At 43.7% G+C, this 21,615-nt stretch overlaps 1 protein-coding gene across 3 annotated transcripts; it reads left to right on the plus strand.

The window, feature by feature from the left end:
- The first annotated feature begins 16 nt into the window (after nucleotides 1-16).
- Nucleotides 17-19,727, plus strand: LOC106586119 (lactase-phlorizin hydrolase). Of its 3 annotated transcripts, none has more exons than XM_014172995.2 (17): nucleotides 17-647; nucleotides 3,717-3,787; nucleotides 3,939-4,022; nucleotides 4,381-4,474; nucleotides 5,243-5,327; nucleotides 7,461-8,130; nucleotides 8,239-8,890; nucleotides 9,020-10,573; nucleotides 10,819-11,087; nucleotides 11,179-11,469; nucleotides 11,633-11,831; nucleotides 12,097-12,299; nucleotides 12,589-12,695; nucleotides 12,880-13,011; nucleotides 13,254-13,477; nucleotides 13,641-13,877; nucleotides 19,071-19,727. In XM_014172995.2, the coding sequence occupies exons 1-17, from the start codon at nucleotides 44-46 to the stop codon at nucleotides 19,280-19,282; spliced, it is 5,688 nt and encodes a 1,895-aa protein (XP_014028470.2). In that variant the 5' UTR covers nucleotides 17-43; the 3' UTR covers nucleotides 19,283-19,727. The 3 variants fall into 3 exon arrangements, with proteins under 3 accessions (XP_014028470.2, XP_045563481.1, XP_045563482.1); XM_045707525.1 differs by having other exon boundaries at nucleotides 4,384-4,474; XM_045707526.1 differs by lacking the exons at nucleotides 17-647; nucleotides 3,717-3,787; nucleotides 3,939-4,022; nucleotides 4,381-4,474 and adding an exon at nucleotides 4,501-5,117.
- The last annotated feature ends 1,888 nt before the right edge of the window (nucleotides 19,728-21,615 follow it).

A 21,615-nucleotide genomic window follows, 5' to 3' on the forward strand; every position in this document is an offset into this window, starting at 1 on the left:
TGCTATAAAAGGCTTACTGTGCAGTTCACCTTCCACTACCAAGATGAAGAACCTGGTGCAGGTTCTCCCTCTATACCTGATGTGCCTCTATGGCTGTCTGTGTCAGGAAGATGACCCACAGGACTTTATGCTTCTAGCAGGCCCTCTCACCAACCACTTGAGGATGGACTTGAGCACCAAACCCATTGATGCCTTTGACTGCAGTCATCCCCTTCCCTTGGGCTCCAGACCCTACTTCCAGTATCTCCAGAGTCGGGGAGTAACTCACTTCAAAGTTCCCCTGTCCTGGGCTCAACTTTTGCCCACAGGTGACCCCAGCCAGCCCAGTCAGCCTGCATTGTCTTGCTACCGGACCTTCTTGGAACAGCTAGTGGAAGCAGGCCTCAAACCACTTGTTGTCTTGCATCGCTCTGCTTTACCAGAGGCCCTTAGATCCAGATATGGGGGCTGGGAAAGCGCAGAGCTGCCAGATGTATTTCAGCAATATGCTGAATTTGTTTTTCTGGCATATGGAGAACTGGCACACTCTTGGGTGACACTGAGCCACCTTGAAGAGCTGAGGGATGAGGTGAATCTGCAGCTAAAACATGCTCTCCATGCCCACGCCAACGTGTACCACCTCTACCATCACCTGTTTCCTGGCCAAGGTAAACCCTTAATTAGCATGTGGTAGAAGATGTACATTATTCACAGGGTTTTGGGGAACAGTTTACAGATGTAACAATAAATGTACCTTTATTTTAAGAGTCCAACTGCAAGGGAGCCCTGCATGCACACAATTTACAAAATACAGTAACATACAAAGACACAAAGTCACAAACACAGTTAAGAAAAACAATCACATTCCTCAGCAAAGAGGTCCCAAATCAACATTTTGAACTGCCCGAGGGACACTACTACATCCAGTTGTACTAAACTCTTATAGGTTTATGGAACAATGGGGTGCAAAGAAACTAAAAGCTGAATTACCTAACTCTGAGGAGACCGAATGGATTTCCAGAGTTAGCCATCCCTTAGACAGGGTATGGTAACTCATAAATCTAAAGGTTATTAACTCTGTTAGGTAGTGGGAGTTTTAAAGAAAAACAGCTTTATAAATAAAAGAGGGCCAGCCTACTTTCTGGTAAAGAATGCACCTGTCACCTGTGATAAATAGGATAGGGGGTGCATTTTGGAAAAAATTCGTGCCCATTTTCAACGGCCTACTAATCAGACTCAGAAGCTAGGATATGCATATAATTAATACCTGTGGATAGAAAACACCCTAAAGTTTCTAAAACTGTTTGAATGGTGTCTGTGAGTATAACAGAACTCATATGGCAGTCAAAACCCCGAGACCGATTGAACCAGGAAGTGGAGTTCTGAATTGTGGACTCAACTTCACGTCGTCGCCTATAATTCACACCATGAGATATCGTTTATTGAGCACTTCCTATTGCTTCCACAAGATGTCGCCAGTCTTTACAAAGTGTTTTGATCCTTCCACTGTCGAAACTCGAAATTGGTCACAGCGGGAGGGCCATCACCATTATGACGCCGGCGGCCCTGTCTACCCCCACCTTTGGAAACGTTTTGAAACACATTGAAATCGTCCCCCTCGAATCTTATTGGCTCTCTTGTTGAAACAGGCTCTGAAGATTTATGTTATACAACGTTTGACATGTTTGAACGAACCTAAATGTGAAAAAAAAGTACTATTTCGAAACCACTGTGGCGCGCAAGGCAGATTAGTTGGATATGCCCTTCGGACGCACTAACATCAGCAAGCTAATTGAACATAAAGGATGGACTTTTTCGACCGAAAATACATCTGTTGTTGACCTGGGATTCCTGGAAGTGCTTTCTGATGAAGACAACTAAAGGTAAGGGATTATTGACAATATTATACAACATTAGATGTGAAATGCGATTGTTCCAAGATGGCGCCGAGCTGTATTTAATTGCTCATTTTCTGAGTATCGCATCACCTTTTATCGCTAAGTGTGATTACCCAGTAAAGTTATTTTTAAATCTGGTATGACAGGTGCTTTCAAGAGATATTCATCTATAAATCTTAGAATGACAATATTACATTTTAAAAATGTTTTCGAATAGTAATTCAGTAAAATGTAGCACTGTTTCCCTGGATGCATTTGACGGGAAAATAGTTAGTCAACGTCAGACACCGATGTAAAATGCTGTTTTCATATATAAATATGAACTTTATTGAACAAAAGAATGCATGCATTGTGTAACATGATGTCCTAGGTGTGTCATCTGATGAAGTTTGTAAAAGGTTAGTGCAGCATTTAGCTGTTTTTTGGTTATTTGTGATGCATGTGTTTGGTCGGAAAATGGCTATGTTGCTGCATTTTACGATGGACTCCTCTAACATAATCTAATGATTTGCTTTTCCTGTTAAACCTTTTTGAAATCGGACGACGTGGGTCGATTCAGGAGAGGTGTATCTATAAAACGAAAAATAATATTTTTTTTCCCCCTTCAAATTATTACATTTTGTTATGCTAATGGCGATATGATTTTTCGCTGGATTTTGATCCCGCTGACGGGATGAGACGCTGAAGAGGATAGGAACAATGGGGTGCAAAGAAACTAAAAGCTGAATTACCTAACTCTGAGGAGACCGAATGGATTTCCAGAGTTAGCCATCCCTTAGACAGGGTATGGTAACTCATAAATCTAAAGGTTATTAACTCTGTTAGGTAGTGGGAGTTTTAAAGAAAAACAGCTTTATAAATAAAAGAGGGCCAGCCTACTTTCTGGTAAAGAATGCACCTGTCGCCTGTGATAAATACTCCTACAGTATGTGGGTTCTTATGAAGATCTTTAGTGCTACAAGATCTTTGAATTGTTTGGAACCGACAAGTTTTCATAGCAAAGCGGCTTTAGATTTAGACATGTAAAAATTGTTTCACAAAATATCAGTCAACCGGATGTGAAAGAGGTCAGTGACTGTGCCTCAATTATGTCCCATCCTTGACTTTTCTAGCACTATCATTCATGGTTGCATGTATATTGTTTTCCTTATCAGAAGAGATTATTTCTGGCCAAGTGTTGTGAATGCCATTAGATAGCAAAGGTTAGGATCTGGTGAAAAGTGAAACACTGCATGGTCACACACACACCCCCAGTGGAGGGTGTTGACCTGAAAAATGTAGACCCAAGGTATAGGCGCTGAACGCACAGAGATGTCAAAATGTGTTTAATCTCTATCCAGCAATGTCACCTAGCTTCTCAACACATAGAGCCCCCATAATGCTCTGTGGCACAATCCCAATACAACTCACAAGGTTAATTCTCTGATCCTAATTCTGTGATTGGATGGACAACATGTCAGTTCATACTGCAAAAGTTTTGATTGGTTGGAGGACGTCCTCCGGAAGTGGTCATAATTACCATGTATGTCTATGAAAGGTCAATGTAGCCAGAGGACGGAAGATAGATGTCCTCCGGCTAAACCATGGTGCTACCCCGGACAGTGTGGTTGAAATTACTGTAGACCTTCATTTCAAAACAGTGTATTTTAATATTTTTTTTGGTGACATATGAATATATTTAACATAGTTTTATCTAAAAAATATAACTTATTTAATATTTCACTATTTGAATTTTTATGAAATTTCACTGAGGAGGATGGTCCTCCCAAGGACCTGGATTGCTAACATTGTCACTGTTTTTATAACACATCAGCCCTCCATTCTGTGCTCTCCTCTCAGGGGGCCATGTGTCGATTGGCGTCAGGGCCAGTGATGTTCCCATCCTTTACCAAAGCGAGGCTGCCATTAAGGTATGGGTACAGTACCTTTAACATTTGGACAATTGAATGTGTCACAATGTCAGACTCCAAAGCAACAAAATGTGAAACCTGCACAGGGTTTATACTTTTCCCAAGGCATCCACCGTATTGCTGTGATGGTGATAACATATTTCCCATTCAGGAGTCCCTAGATTTCCTGTCAGTGCAAATTGAATACAACTGCACCTCTAAATCAAACCTGGCAGAGGAGCTGAGAAGATTACAGGTAGTTTACTCTTCCATGTTCTGATAAACTGTGTCTTAATGAAAGGAAGAACAGAGCCTCCACGCAAAAGTGTATTTTATTACTGTCTTATCTTACGAAATGAAATGTCTAATTGCCAATATCCTTGTAAGTTATTGTAAAGCGTGTGTGTGAAACTCATAATGTTTTACCCCAAAATGGAGAACTGTGAATAATGGGAGATTTTGTATATACAGTTTGAAGGTTGAAGAGGCTGAATACAGAATGTCCTAATATGATTTCTCTAATTTTGATGAAAAAACACAACCATTAATCTGCGACTCATAATTGTCTCATAAAAGCCCAGCCCCTGAATGACGATCCCTTTGTCATGTTTTAGAAGGCCAATGGGCAGATACCCATTGTGATTTACAAGATGAATGTCAACGGCTGTTCCTTCAGTCAATTCCAGCCACTCGGTAACATCCTGCAAGGTAAATCATGTGAAGCTGCATAAATGTACACACGCATGCTTTGTAGACCATCGGGTTAATCACTGGTGTCTTGTATGATCATACCATTCAACCTCAGTACAATGGTTAAAATTGTATTTGCTTACAGACAGTTCACCATACTCAAGTCTAGTGTCATGTTATGGACGTCTCTACACTGTCAAATAAACGTGTTGGTGATGACATCTCAAAAACCAGATGGTGGATTCAGATCAAGAGAGTGATTTGTAGTAGTTACAGTGCCAGAGACCATCATTTTATTGATGTTATCTCCACAAAGATTTTATCCAATATAAAATGTCATAGTCCAATTTGATTGTAAAGGCATTATGAAATTCTGACTTGTTGTTATCATGGTCCGGAGTACGCTGCAAAGTGCTTATCTAGCTAGTTAAAGGGCAATCTGGTATTGGAACAACAACAAAGTGGTTATCCCACCACTTCTTTGGTAAACAGCTCAGGTATATGACTGGAGAAATGTAACTACTAAATGTAACTACTATGCATGGAAGAATTGACCATAGATGAGATCAAATTATAGTTCAGTTTAATGTTTGAAGCTATACAGTGTTCAAACCCTCCACCTCCAGCCTAGCTGTCTCAATTACCAACTCACTTAAAAACTGTGAGTATACCCTTTATGGATTTTGCAAATATAGATAATATATAATGTAACACGTTGTTCATATCAAATCATTTTTTGAGGAATTTGAAGAACAACCCCCTGTGTGTGGTCTAAAATCATTACAGTTCTGCGAAATGGGGACCTGCAAATTCTGGGATGTGACATGGTTGACTTGTTTGAGGAGCTGGATTTGGTGGACACTCTGAATAGGTACAAATGCACTTGTTGTTTTCATGCACTATTTGGAAATGTAGTAATATATAAAATAGTCTACTATTAGCATAATGGAATATAAAAAGTCTGAATTAACCTTTTGTCTTTTTTGTATTTTAGTGTGAATTCATACCTCTGTATGTACAGTATCTACAGTGCCTTCAGAAAGTATTCAAACCCCTTGACTTTTTCCACATTTTGTTGTGTTACAGCCGGAATTTAAAATGTATTAAATTGAGATTTTGTGTCACTGATCTACACACAGTATCCCATAATGTCAAAGTGGAAATGCTTACAAATTAATAAAACATGGATAGTTGTATTCAACCCTTTAATTATGGCAAGTTACGTTCAGGAGTAAAAATGTGCTTAACAAGTCACATAATAAATTGCATGGAATCACTCTGTTGTGCAATAATATTGTTTAAAATGATTTTTAAATGAGTACCACATCTCCGAACCCCACACATACAATTATCTGTAAGGTCCCTCAGTTTAGTTTAGTTTATTAATTTGACCATTTTAAAAAACAAGCACACATAAAATGTAAAAGTCATACATGCACATGAATAAAATCATGGAGGATAACACACTATAAAGTCTGGGACTTATTTCCATTGTGGTCCTCTTGAGACAAGACGGCTAGACAAGATCCAACACAGTATGGCAGTGAAATAATAAAACAAAAACATAGAAGAAGAACATCTATTTCATCATTCCAGTTACATCATAGGGGTTATTTATATGGGCACAGAAGAATCAAACATATTTTGACTTTATTTTTAAAGCTGTCCAGAGAGGACGTTGTTCTTATAGGCAGAAGCAACTCATTCCATTCTGAGGCTCCAGTGTACAGTTGATCAATGAATTTCAAGCACAGATTCAACCACAAGGACGAGGGAGATTTTCAAATGGTTAGCAAAGAAGGGCACCTATTGGTAGAATTACACTTTGGATGGTGTATCAATACACCCATTCACTACAAAGATACAGGCTCCCTTCCTACCTCAGTTGCCGAAGAGGAAGGAACCCGCTCAGGGATTTCACCATGAAGCCCATGGTGATTTTAAAACAGTTACAGAGTTTAATGGCTCTGATAAAAGGAAAGGGAAAGGGGATACCTAGTCAGTTGTACAACTGAATGCCTTCAACTGAAATGTGTCTTCCGCATTTAGCCCAACCCCTCTGAATCAGAGAAGTGCGGGGGGCTGCCTTAATCGACATCCATGTCTTTGGCGCACGGGGAACAGTGTGTTAAATGACTTGCTCAGGGGCAGAATGACAGAGATAACTGAGAATGGATCAACAACACTGGAGTTACTCCACAATATTAACAGAAATGAGAGAGCGAATTGAAGGAAGCCTGTACAGAAAATATTCCACAACATGCATCCTGTTTTCAATAAGGCACTAAAGTAATACTGCAGAAAATGTGGCAAAGTAATTTTTGGTCATGGATACAAAATGTTATATATTTGGGGCAAATTTTCAAGCATGGTGGTGGCTGCGTCATGTTATGGGTATGCTTGTCATCGGCAATGACTAAGGAGGTTTTTTTTAATAAAAAAACAGAATAGAGCTAAGCACAGGCAAAATCCTAGAGGAAAACTTGGTTCGGTCTCTTTTCCAACAGACACTGGGAGAAAAATTCACCTTTCAGCAGGACAATTACCTAAAACACAAGGCCAAATATACACTGGAGTTGCTTACCAAGATGACATTGAATGTTAGAGTGGCCGAGTTATGGATTTGACTTAAATTGGCTTGAAAATCTATGGCAAGACTTGAAAATAGCTGTCTAGTAACGATCAACAACCAACTTGACAGAGCTTGAAGAATCTTTTAAAGAATAAATGGGCAAATATTGTACAATCCAGCTCTTATAGATTTACTCAGAAAGACTCACAACTGTTATTGCTGCCAAAGGCGATTCTAACATGTATTGACTCAGGGGGTTGAATACTTATCAAGATATATTAGTATTTTATTTACCACTTTGACATAAGCGTATTTTGACAAAAAAATGGCAAATCAAATGGCACAACAAAATGTGGTAAAAGTCAAGGGGTGTGAATACTTTCTTAACGGCACTGTATTTAATGTTGCCCTTCACCTCTCTTGCTCGGCTAGTCTTTCAGATCACACGGGGGATGCACTGTCAGTAAACTACCAGAGAGTGTGGGATAAATTTGGAACTCAGACCATTTCCGAGCGGGACTTCTTCCTGAATGAGTCTTTTCCTGATGGCTTCCAGTGGGCCACTTCCAGTGAGTCCTTTAAAGTCGAGGGTGGCTGGTCTGAGCATGGGAAGGGTGAGACCCTTTGGGACCGCTTTGGCCATGAGCACCAAGCCTTTCAGAATCAGACTGCAGACCTGGCTTGTGACAGTTACCATAAAGTGGACTATGACGTCTACCTCCTGAGAGGTCTACTTGTCAACACCTACCAGTTCTCTATCTCCTGGGCCCGCATTTTCCCCTCTGGCCACTGGGGGAGCCACTCTGAGAAAGGTGCGCTTTACTATGACAGCCTGATCAACGCGCTGATAGAGGCGGGTATAGAACCTGCTGTGACCCTGCACCACTGGGATCTTCCCCAGGCACTCCAGGACTATGGAGGCTGGACCAATGATTCCATTGCAGAAGCCTTTAAAGACTATGCTGACTTCTGCTTCTTCAGGTTTGGAGATAGGGTTAGGACCTGGAACACTTTCAGTAGCCCCTGGGTGATTAGCCATGCTGGGTACGGTACCGGTCAGCATCCCCCTGGAATAAAGAACTATGTCGTTGCCTCCTACCAGGTGAGAGAACTAGCATCATTCCTTTCCCTATAGCCCTTTGTTGACTTTGGGAATTGTAATTATTATTTCTTTGATGATTTTGATCCTTTGTGCCCCCCCCCAAAAAAGGTGACTCACAACATGCTCAAGTCCCACGCTGAAGCCTGGCATGTTTACAACGACAAGTACCGGAAGGACCAGGGAGGCAAAGTAGGCATTGCCCTGGACTCCAACTGGGCTGAGCCTCCAAGCTCCTCTTCCAAGCCTGAAGATGTAGTGGCTGCAGACCGCTACCTGCAGTTCATGCTGGGATGGTTCGCCCATCCCATTTTTGTGGATGGGGACTATCCACCCTTGCTAAAGTCTCAGATTGAGCAGAAAAGGCGGGATTGTTCCCTCTCTGTGCCTGCCATACTCCCTTTCTTCACTGCAGCAGAGAGTAAGCGAATTCGCGGAACGGCAGATTTCCTGGGGCTCAACCACTACACCTCTCGCTTGGTCAATGCCAGTGATGGTGGCTGCGTGCCTGGACCAGAGGGGGTGGGAGACTTCAAAGCTCATGTGGACCACTCCTGGCCTTCTACGGCGTCTGACTGGATACACTCTGCACCCTGGGGCCTCCGTAGGCTGCTCAACTATGTTTCTGCAGAGTATCTGAATGTCACTAAGGTGCCCGTCTACATAACTGGAAATGGGATACCCACAGGGTACAGCGGGGACACTATCAATGACACGGAGCGTACAGAGTACTTAAAGGGCTACATCAACGAAGCACTGAAAGGTAAGTATCTGGAATGTGTTAGACCAGGGGTCACCTAGTCCTGTACAGAAGGAGTGTTTTGAGACTGTTTGAAAGAATGATTGTTTATAAGGATTGTTTACCAGGATGACTTTGGTTGACTTTCAACAGCAATCCATCTGGATGGAGTGGATGTGCAGCGGTTCACTGTGCAGTCACTGATGGATGGGTTTGAGGGGCCAAAGGGCTACAGCCAAAGGTTTGGTTTGCACTATGTCAACTTTGAAGACCCTAACAGGCCCAGAACCCCAAAGCAGTCAGCCTATTTCTACTCTGATATTATCAAGAGAAATGGGTTTGCTGATACAAGAGAAAGAAGTCCACAACAAGAACCAAAGTTTCAAACCGTTATGCGGCAACCCACTCTGCCCCCGTCCGAGGTTCCCTCCAGATCCAAGGTTGTCTGGGAGAAGTTCTCCAGTCAGTCCAATTTCCAGAGGAAGCTCTACCACTACGGCACCTTTCCAAAGGGCTTCCAATGGGGAGTGACGTCCTCAGCCTATCAGATAGAAGGTGGCTGGAATGTTGACGGTAAGGGTGCAAGTGTATGGGATACCTTCACCCATAAGCCTGGCAGTATTACCGAAGATGCCAATGGTGACATTGCCTGTGACAGTTACCACCGACTAGAGGAAGACCTGTACATGCTAAGGGCCCTAAGGGTTAAGACCTACCGATTCTCCCTGTCCTGGTCCAGGATCTTTCCCAATGGTCGGCGCAATTCCTTGAACCAGAAGGGTGTTAACTACTACAACAGGCTCATTAATGGCCTACTAGCTTATAACATAACCCCCATGGTGACACTCTACCACTGGGACCTCCCTCAGGCCCTGCAGGACCTTGATGGCTGGGACAACATCCAGATGGTTGAGATCTTTAACGACTTCTGTGACTTCTGCTTTTCCACCTTTGGGAAGCAAGTAAAGTTTTGGTTGACCTTCAACCAACCCTATACAATTGCATGGTCAGGATACGGTCTGGGGCAGATCCCACCAAATGTCAGTAAGCCTGGGGATGCACCATATAGAGTCGCTCATAACCTTCTAAAGGCACATGCCACGGTGTACCACACCTATGACAAGAAATACCGCAAATCCCAAGGTGGTCTGGTCTCCATCGCCCTCAACGCAGACTGGGCTGAGCCCAAAGATGTCAACAACCCCCGGGAAGTCATGGCTGCAGACCGTGCCCTGCAGTTTCAGCTTGGCTGGTTCGCTCACCCAATCTTTAAAACCGGTGATTACCCTGACGCCATGAAGTGGCAGGTGGGCAACAAGAGTGAGCTCCAAGGCCTGCCAGGTTCCAGGCTCGCCATGTTCACCAATGATGATAAGGCCTACATCAGAGGTACTGCTGATGTCTTCTGTATAAATGCTTATACCACTAAGGTGATACGTCAAGTAACTGCCAGGCTTAGTCCTCAGTCCTTTTATAACGACCAGGACATTGGAGAGGAGGAGGAGGGTGATTCCCCCACAACTGCCATCAAAGGGCAGAGGGCTGTAGCATGGGGCTTACGGAGACTCCTCAACTGGATCAAGGAGGAGTATGGAGATCCAGAGATTTATGTCACAGAGAATGGAGTTCCAACGGCTCCAAAGACCACAGTGGATGACACTGACAGAATATTCTACTACAAAACCTACATTGATGAGGCTTTGAAAGGTAAGCTCTAATGATATATTTCCCTACAAGTTTCTCATTTCACCTTCAAGAGGTGGTGGGAGGTTGGGGGGACTTTGTACTATGTCACTGACTATAATGCCTTCTAATTGCATCGATGAATGAGTACAGACTGAGCAGAATACCAAGGGGCAAGCAAATGCAACTTACTTTGCTAGGAATTTCCAACATTTACTGTAAAAAAAAAGTTATCTTCCAAAAGAAAATCTTCTCTCATGTCCCCTTAGCCCATGACTTGGATGGTGTGAAGGTGAGGGGTTACAGTGTCTCATCTCTTATGGACTCTTTTGAGTGGCTCAATCGGTACACAGTGGGCTTTGGTCTCCACCATGTGGACTTTACTCACCCAAGCCGACCTAGGACGCCCAAACGTTCAGCCCACTACTACTATCAAGTCATGAGGGACAACGGTTTCCCTCAATCGGAGGATGGTACACCCATTTATGGAAACTTCCGTAAAGATTTCATCTGGAGCACAGCAACAGCATCTTACCAGGTGACTGCTCACTGAAAACAATTCCGATAAGCTTAGTGCCAATAAAAGCACCACAATATGTTTACCTTGTCATTTTATATCTCTTATCCAGATTGAGGGGGGCTGGAGAGCAGATGGAAAGGGCCTCAGTATCTGGGATAAGTTTGCCCACACTCCTCTTAGAGTGTTCAATGATGACACAGGAGATATTGCCTGTGATAGTTATAATAAGGTGGAGGAGGATGTCGCTATGCTGAGGAGGCTGAAGGTGACCCACTACCGCTTCTCTATATCCTGGTCCAGGGTGCTCCCCGATGGCACCACCAAAAACATAAACGAGGCTGGCCTCAACTACTACCATAGACTGGTTGACGCACTTCTCATTGCCAACATACAGCCTCATGTGAGTTTGGTGGCCATGACGACATGCTCATGACTGGGATAATATGTAATTTACTATATCAAAGGGAGTAAATTACACATGCACTTTGATAAACCTGAATTGACACATTAAACCCCTGAGTTAAATAATCGTTTCCTCTCTTCATGAATGTTCCTCTCTCCAGATTACCCTCTACCACTGGGACCTCCCTCAGGCTCTGCAGGATGTGGGGGGCTGGGAGAACGACAGCATCATTGACCGATTCAGAGAATATGCTGATTTTATCTTCACTCACCTTGGAGACAAAGTGAAGTTCTGGATCACCATCAATGAGCCTTACAATATAGCCAATATTGGCCACGGCTATGGAGCTGCCGCCCCAGGTACTATCTCTTTAATTCAGACTTAACAAATATGCATTTGGCTTGTATTTGCCAAACAATTGTTGACTGTTTTCAGTGTGTGTCTGTAGTAACAGGAAACAATCGTATCGTTGATATGCTAAATAGCTTCTAAATACAATAGCTTTAAAAAGAGATTCTAAAGCTAAGAAAATAATTTAGACCCCTTAAAAGAACTGTAGAAAGAGATCGTATTTATTTAAGTGTCTTCAAGATGCAGTTAAAACAATAATCCATCTATGGCCAGGCATCAGCTTCAGACCTGGCACACTGCCCTACACAGTGGGCCACAACCTCATCAAAGCCCATGCCGAAGCCTGGCACCTGTACAACGATAACTACCGCACCAAGCAGGGTGGCATTATCTCCATCACCATCAACTCAGACTGGTCAGAGCCACGGAACCCCTACAAGCAGGAGGACGTAGAAGCTGCACGACGCGTTGTTCAGGTGCAGTCTAATGCCTCACATTGCATCAGTCATCAAAATTCTCTCCACTACATCAGTGAAACTATAGTGTAGTATCCTGTGTAAAACATAATCATGTATGTAGAGTTCCTGTATAGCATGTACCACATTTCCCATATTTGGCACAGTACACAAAAGGCCTCAAAAATGGTCCAAACAAACATACTAAAGAGTTACATGAAGAGTGACTACATTATTTTTCTGTCGTTTCCCAGCTTTAAAGCCAATGTTCTTATTCAGTAACACTATTGGTTCCTTTCTCCTGTTGCAGTTCTATATCGGCTGGTTTGCCCACCCTATATTCAATGGAGACTACAGTGATACAATGAAGACAATCATTCGAGAGAGGAGCCTAGCAGCAGGCCTATCTAAATCACGGTAAGATAAATATTTATTAGTAGCGCTAATTTTAAAAAGCCATAGAAGAATTTGCATTCATTCTGAGGAAATTATATGACTCAAACCCTAAATGTAAAATAAATAATTAGTGATTCACAGATAAAACGCTCTGAACTGGCTATATGATACACATATGGTCAACTGGCTATGAACTTTTTTACAGGCTTCCTGAGTTTTCCCCTGCAGAGATCCAGAGGGTCAAAGGTACATATGATTACTTTGGGTTCAACCACTACACAACTGTCCTGGCATTCCCTGTTGAGTATGGGAACCTACAGCACTACGATGCAGACAGGTGAGAAGTCAGCCATAAGAGCCTACACTATACAGGACATAACTGAAAATATTTATTCATGGTTAGATCAACAACTGGAGATGTGCATATAACTATATGAAGTCAACCTGTAAGTGCTATATATAGTTTATGAATGTATTATAGTTCTTCTGTATGTCCTTGTTTCAAATTGATGTCCTGTTCCATTTCCAAACCCATATTTAATTAAATTAAATAGTCTGTCATTTTACTGTGTGTATTAGGGGCGCTGGAACGATTGCTGATCGCACCTGGCTGGACTCTGGCTCTGCCTGGCTGAAGGTTTCCCCATTTGGATTCCGCAAGATCCTCAACTTCATCAAGGAGGAGTACGGCAACCCACCCATCATCATCACAGAGAATGGGATCTCGGCGCGAGGGCCAGTGGACCTGAACGATGTCCACAGGATTCACTACTATGAGAATTACATCAATCAGGTCCTCAAAGGTAATAGGCCACAATAACAATTCAGTATTTCTATATTGACAATATGAAATATAATTTACAAGTGAAACACCATCTTTAATGTTTTGGAAACCATTCCCACAACCTAATGAAATGTTCCGTGAACCTTTATAGAGCCAAATTTGGTTTTCTCCTCTCTTTTCAGCATATTTGCTGGATGGGGTGGATATTCGAGGCTACACAGCCTGGTCTCTGATGGACAATCTAGAGTGGGCCACTGGCTTCTCAGAGAGATTCGGCCTGTTCTATGTGAACCGTTCTGACTCCAAACTTACACGAGTAGCCAAGAACTCTGTTGCCCGCTATGCCACCATCATCACCTGCAATGGATTCCCTGACCCCACTCTGGGGCCTCACGAGTGTTTGAATCCTGAGCCCGAAGGTAGAGTGACAACATTGTCAATCTCAGTGGATGCAACACTGTTGCACACAGTGCATTTCAGATGGAAAAAACATGTTTAAAGTGATTGATAATTCTGTATGTTTTACACACACACAATATCACACCTGCGAACCATAAAAGTTATCACACAATCTTAAAAAAGACAGAAAGTGATTGGAAGGGTTTTTATAAACTCCTTAAAGGTTTTTTAAAGAGGAGTTTACCCATTTTGAACTTTGCACTGCTTAAGTGCAGTTGTCATTGTAAACAAAAGGATGTCATTATGTTATCAAGGCACAAGGCGAGACCCAGATGCAGACACAGGAGTCAGATGGTTGGAGTCTTACAATGTTTAATAATCCAAAGGGGTAGGCAAGAGAATGGTCGTGGACAGACAAAAAGTCAAAACCAAATCAGAGTCCAGGAGGTACAGAGTGGTTGACAAGCTCGTGGTCAAGGCAGGCAGGTACAGAGTCCAGAAACAGGCATGGGTCAAAACCAGGAGGACTAGGAAAAGGAGAATAGCAAAAAGGAGTATGGGAAAAACACGCTGGTTGACTTGACTAAACATACAAGACGAACTGGCACAGAGAGACAGGAAACACAGGGATAAATACACTGGGGAAAATAAGCGATGCCTGGAGGGGGCAGAGACAATCACAGGAACAGGTGAAACAGATCAGGGTGTGACATATGTTTTATGTTTATATCTGGCATATTTTTTTGTGTGTCAGAAAATCTAAAGTATTCACTACTCTATTCCCATAGAGAAAGTAGGTGTCCCGAGATTAATAGATAAACAGTGGCTTGCGAAAGTATTCAACCCCTTGGCATTTTTCCTATTTTGTTGCCTTACGACCTGGAAATAAAATAAATTTTTTTGGGGGTTGTATCATTTGATTTACACAACATACCTACCACTTTGAAGATGCAAAATATTTTTTATTGTGAAACAAACAAGAAATAAGACAAAAAAACTGAAAACTTGAGCGTGCATAACTATTCACCCCCCAAAAGTCAATACTTTGTAGAGCCACCTTTTGCAGCAATTAGAGCTGCAAGTGTCTTGGGGTATGTCTCTATAGGCTTGGCACATCTAGCCACTGGGATTGTTGCCCATTCTTCAAGGCAAAACTGCTCCAGCTCCTTCAAGTTGGATGGGTTGCGCTGGTGTACAGCAATCTTGTCAAGGATTCCTCCGGAACTTTCATTACGCACACCTGGCCCCTATTCCCAGTGATTAGTAATTGTATAAGTGTTCCCTTGGTTTACCAGTGTCCGGTCGATTTTTGTTACGATGTCCGTTGGTGCGTGTGAGTACCTGTGCTGTGTGTTTTGGCTTTCGTGCCATTGTGGATTGTACAGATGATTACAGGTCTCGTCCTGTGTGTTAATCATTGTGCGCGTGTGTTATTTATTCAAGGTACTCCTCTCTCTTTTGTTTGGGTTTCAACCCTGTGTTTTTGTATAGTGTTTGTTTGGTTTTCATCCCCGTGTCTTTACACGGCACGCCGTAATTTGGGTAAATTAAAAAACCCTATTATGCACCCCTCCGCCTGTCTCCCAAATTATTCATACCAACGTGACAGAATAATCAACCATTAAGGGAGACAGCGGGAATGGCCCGTCCGACAACGCTGCGACTGGTCCGTCTGCCGCCGCTGCAACCTCGGCAGCTGCAACTGGCCCGTCCGACGTCGCCACAATGGGTCGGTCCGACAATGCAACTTCAGCAGCTGCAACTGGCCCGTCCAACGCCGCCACAACCGGTCCGTCCAACGCCACTGCTACTGGTCTGTTTGATGCCGCCGCAACTTCCGCAGCGGAAACTGGCCCATCCGACGATGACGTAACCTCGGCAGCTGCATTGGGTCCTGATCGACCCGCACTGCATTCCTGTGATCACCCTCGAGGCCGGTGTCGTTGCGCTGTTGGTGTAGTACTGTCAAGGATCCCTCCGGAACTTTCATGATGCACACCTGGCCCCTATTCCCAGTGATTAGTAATTGTAAACTCAGCAAAAAAGGAAACATCCTCTCACTGTCAACTGCGTTTATTTTCATGTGTAAATATTTGTATGAACATAACAAGATTCAACAACTGAGACATAAACTGAACAAGTTCCACAGACATGTGACCAACATAAATTGAATAATGTGTCCCTGAACAAAGGGGGGGTCAAATCAAAAGTAGTGGTCGGTATCTGGTGTGGCCACCAGCTGCATTAAGTACTGCAGTGCATCTCCTCCTCATGGACTGCACCATATTTGCCAGTTCTTGCTGTGAGATGTTACCCCACTCTTCCACCAAGGCACCTGCAAGTTCCCAGACATTTCTGGGCGGAATGGTCCCAGCCCTCATCCTCCGATCCAACAGGTCCCAGACATGCTCCACGGGATTGAGATCCGGCCTCTTCGCTGGCCATGGCAGAACACTGACATTCCTGTCTTGCAGGAATTCACACACAGAACATGCAGTATGGCTGGTGGCATTGTCATGCTGGAGGGTCATGTCAGGATGAGTCTGCAGGAAGGGTACCACAAGAGGGAGGAGAATGTCTTCCCTGTACCGCACAGCGTTGAGATTGCCTGCAATGACAACAAGCTCAGACCGATGATGCTGTCACACACTGCCCCAGACCATGATGGACCCTCCACCTCCAAATCGATCCCGCTCCAGAGTACAGGTCTCTGTGTAACCCTCATTCCTTCATCGATAAACGCAAATCCGACCATCACCCCTGGTGAGACAAAACCGCGACTTGTCAGTGAAGTGCACTTTTTGCCTATCCTGTCTGTTCCAGCGATGGTGGGTTTGTGCCCATAGATGAAGTTGTTGCCGTTGATGTCTAGTGAGGATCTGCCTTACAACAGGCCTACAAGCCCTCAATCCAGCCTCTGTCAGCCTATTTCGGACAGTCTGAGCACTGATGGAGGGATTGTGCATTCCTGGTGTAACTCGGGCAGTTGTTGTTGCTATCCTGTACCAGTCCCGCAGGTGTGATGTTCAGATGTACTGATCCTGTGCAGGTGTTGTTGCACATGGTCTGTCACTGCGAGGACGATCAGCTGTTCGTCCTGTCTCCCTGTAGCGCTGTCTTAGGCCCTGGCCGCATCTGCAGTCCTCATGCCTCCTTGCAGCATGCCTAAGGCACGTTCACGCAGATGAGCAGGGACCCTGGACATCTTTCTTTTGGTGTTTTTTCAGAGTCAGTAGAAAGGCTTCTTTAGTGTCCTAAGTTTTCATAACTGTGACCTTAATTGACTCAAATGATGTCAATTAGCCCATCAGAAGTTTCTAAAGGCATGAAATAATTTTCTGGAATTTTCCAAGCTGTTTAAAGGCACAGTCAACTTAGTGTATGTAAACTTCTGACCCACTGGAATTGTGATACAGTGAATTATAAGTGAAATAATCTGTCTGTAAACAATTGTTGGAAAAATTACTTGTCATGCACATAGTAGATGTCCTAACCGACTTGCCAAAACTATAGTTTGTTAAACAAGAAATTTGTGGAGTGGTTGAAAAATGAGTTTTAATTACTCCAACCTCAGTGTATGTAAACTTTTGACTTCAACTGTAGCTTTTTCCTTGATGGCCAAAAAGCTCAATTGTAGTCTCATCTGACCAGAGTACATTCTTCTATATGTTTGGGGAGTCTCCCACATGCCTTTTGGCGAACACCAAATGTGTTTGCTTATTTTTTTCTTTAATCAATTGCTTTTTTCTGGCCACTCTTCCATAAAGCCCAGCTCTGTGGAGTGTACGGCTTAAAGTAGTCCTATGGACAGATACTTCAATCTCCGCTGTGGAGCTTTGCAGCTCCTTCTGGGTTATCTTTGGTCTCTTTGTTGCCTCTCTGATTGATACCCTCCTTGCCTGGTCCGTGAGTTTTGGTGGGCGGCCCTCTCTTGGCAGGTTTGTTGTGGTGCCATATTCTTTCCATTTCTTAATAATGGATTTAATGGTGTTCCGTGGGATGTTCAAAGTTTCAGATATTTTTTTGTAACCCAACCCTGATCTGTACTTTTCCACAACTTTGTCCCTGACCTGTTTGGAGAGCTCCTTGGTCTTCATGGTGCCGCTTGCTTGGTGCCTTTCAGAACAGGTGCAAATATACATTTACATTACATTTTAGTCATTTAGCAGACGCTCTTATCCAGAGCGACTTACAGTAGTGAATGCATACATTTCATAATTTTTTTTGTTGTTGTAATTTTCTGTACTGGTCCCCCGTGGGAAACGAACCCACAACCCTGGCGATGCAAACACCATGCTCTACCAACTGAGCCACACGGGACCACTACTGAGGTCATGTGACAGATCATGTGACACTTAGATTGCACACAGGTGGACTTTATTTAACTAATTATATGACTTCTGAAGGTAATTGGTTGCACCAGATCTTATTATGGGGCTTCATAACAAAGGGGGTGAATACATAAGCACGCACCACTTTTCCAGGGTTTAAATAAAAATAAAAAATAAAATAAAAAGTAAGTTATTTCTTTCACTTCACAAATTTGGACTATTTTGTGTATGTCCATTACATGAAATCCAAATAAAAATCAATTTAAATTACAGGTTGTAATGCAACAAAATAGGTAAAATGCCAAGGGGGATGAATACTTTTGCAAGGCACTGTATGCACTGTATCAGGGGCAGCAGGTAGCCTAACAGTGTTGGGCCAGTAACCAAAAGGTCACTGGTTCAAATACACAGGCTAATAAGGTGAAAAATCTGTCAATGTGCCCTTAAACACGTTGTTTTACAGGGTCAGCCATAGTAGTACAGCACCCCTGGATACAACAGGTGTAGACCTTAAGTAAGCATTTCACAAGGTCTGTTGTATTCGGCGCATGTGACATATGGAATTTTATATTATTTTGATTTTCTTAACCCTAAATTTGCTCCAGGGGTGCTGTACTACTATGGCTGACCCTGTAAAACAACACATTTGACAGCACCTATCCTGTGTATGCGACAATAAATAATGTATTTGTTTTGCAAAAAAAGGACTATCTCCTTAAATGTTTCCTTGTCGTGTTGTGATGCGTTTTCATAAAAGTAATGACACCCTTTTTTTGTTTACAAGGAAGTTCAGAATGGGGAAATGCACTTGATTTTCAATCTTACCGATACATCTGAACACGTTGTCTGATTAATTTCAATGAATTTATTCTCTTACCCCAGGAACGAGTGCACCCTCCACCACCTCGCCTATCTTACCAGTCGAGAACGTGCGCTTCCTCGGTATGGAGCTGTCATCTGGCAGTGCTGAGGTAGCCCTCTACAGCGTCTTTGCTCTCTCCATTACGGGTGTCCTCTCAGTCATCGCTGTAACCTATCTGTACCGGAAGTCAGACAGATCCTCTGTGGAATCTGTGACGATGGAGACACTCTGAACACATAAATAGTGCTCGAAGGCTCTGCCCCCATCCAACATAAATGTCTCATTATCTCTGTTTCTAAAATAATCTGTCAATACTCTACTTGAAAAGTGCCTGTCTATTTGTGGTACATGAAAATTAGTTGTTGCTTATATATCTGATGAATCATTAGTGTCTGCACCAAACATTGCCTTCACTTGTTATTTTAGGAAATAAAGGCTTAACTTTTGAAGCATTTCCAGTCTATGGTCATTATCATCAGTCGTCCAATAGAGGACGCTGTTGCATCAGATCCTCTGGTCTTTAGATTAGATTGGGTGTTTACAATACAGTTGTTCCTCCTTTAATGTCACAGTATATACTCGATTTCATCAACGCAATCAGAAGGCATTCTAGTCAGTAACATTCTACAAAGTCCCAGGTCCCCCTCCCAACACCAATAAAGGTGCAATGCAAATAATGTTGATGTCCACGAAATATCTTTATTAGTCAAACAACTAAACAACTAAACCATAATTTAAAGGTCAGACAGGATTGTGTTGTCGAGGCACAGATCTAGGGAAGGGTACCCAAACATTTCTGCAGGATTGAAGGTTTCCCAAGAACACAGTGGTCTCCATCATTCTTAAATAGAAGAAGTTTGGAACCACCAAGACTCTTCCTAGAGCTGGCCGCTCAGCCAAACTGAGCAATCGGGGGAGAAGGGCCTTGGTCAGGGAAGTGACCAAGAACCCAATGGTCACTGACAGAGCTCCACAGTTCCTCTGTGGAGATGGAGGGCCTTCCAGAAGGACAACAATCTCTGCAGCCCTCCACCAGGTGGTAGAGTGGCCAGACGGAAGCCACTCCTCAGTAAAAGACACATGACAGCCCGCTTGGAGTTTGCCAAAAGGCACCCAAAGGACTCTCAGACCATGAGAAACAAGATTCTCTCATCTGATGAAACCAAGATTGAACTCTTTGGCCTGAATGCCAAGCGTCGCGTCTAGAGGAAACCTGCAACCACCCCTGTGAAGCATGGTGGTGGCATGGGGATGTTTTTCAACAGCAGGGACTGGGAGACTAGTCAGGATAGAGGTAATGATGAAAAACCTGCTCCAGAGCACTCAAGACCTCAGACTGGGGGCGAAGGTTCACCTTCCAACAGGACAACGACCCTAAGCATACAGCCAAGACAACGCAGGAGTGACTTTGGGACAAGTCTCTGAATATCCTTGAGTGGCCCAGCCAGAGCCCGGACTTGAACCCAATCAAACATCTCTGGAGACACCTGAAAATAGCTGTGCAGCGATGCTCCCCATCCAACCTGACAGAGCTTGAGAGGATCTGCAGAGAGGAATGGGAGAAACTCCCCAAATAAAGGTGTGCCAAGCTTGTAGCATCATACCCAAGAAGACTCGAGGCTGTAACAATGTACTGTGCTTCAACAAAGTACTGAGTAAAGGGCATGAATACGTATGTAAATGTACTAAATAACCACAATATCTCTGGGAAAGAGAGTGATAAGCTCTGTTTGTGTACTATCCGTAGGAACAACAAAATCTGTATGATGAGATCCCTAGGGAGGATATTAAACATTTCCATACTTGAAAATGGTATATAATGGTAAATATTCCCCCTTCTGATAACCAGGCGGCGAATCGCATCTCTGCATGTCTGTCAGACATATCAGTGTGGATGACGGATCACCAGCTCAAGCTGAACCTCGGCAAGACGGAGCTGCTCTTCCTCCCGGGGAAGGACTGCCCGTTCCATGATCTCGCCATCACGGTTGACAACTCCCTTGTGTCCTCCTCCCAGAGTGCTAAGAACCTTGGCGTGACCCTGGACAACACCCTGTCGTTCTCCACTAACATCAAGGCGGTGACCCGATCCTGTAGGTTCATGCTCCACAACATTCGCAGAGTACGACCCTGCCTCACACAGGAAGCGGCGCAGGTCCTAATCCAGGCACTTGTCATCTCCCGTCTGGATTACTGCAACTCGCTGTTGGCTGGGCTCCCTGCCTGTGCCATTAAACCCCTACAACTCATCCAGAACGCCGCAGCCCGTCTGGTGTTCAACCTTCCCAAGTTCTCTCACGTCACCCCGCTCCTCCGCTCTCTCCACTGGCTTCCAGTTGAAGCTCGCATCCGCTACAAGACCATGGTGATTGCCTACGGAGCTGTGAAGGGAACGGCACCTCCATACCTTCAGGCTCTGATCAGGCCCTACACCCAAACAAGGGCACTGCGTTCATCCACCACTGGCCTGCTGGCCCCCCTACCTCTGAGGAAGCACAGTTCCCGCTCAGCCCAGTCAAAACTGTTCGCTGCTCTGGCACCCCAATGGTGGAACAAGCTCCCTCA

Source organism: Salmo salar, chromosome ssa25 (assembly GCF_905237065.1).
Source record: "Salmo salar chromosome ssa25, Ssal_v3.1, whole genome shotgun sequence".
NCBI lineage: Eukaryota > Metazoa > Chordata > Actinopteri > Salmoniformes > Salmonidae > Salmo > Salmo salar.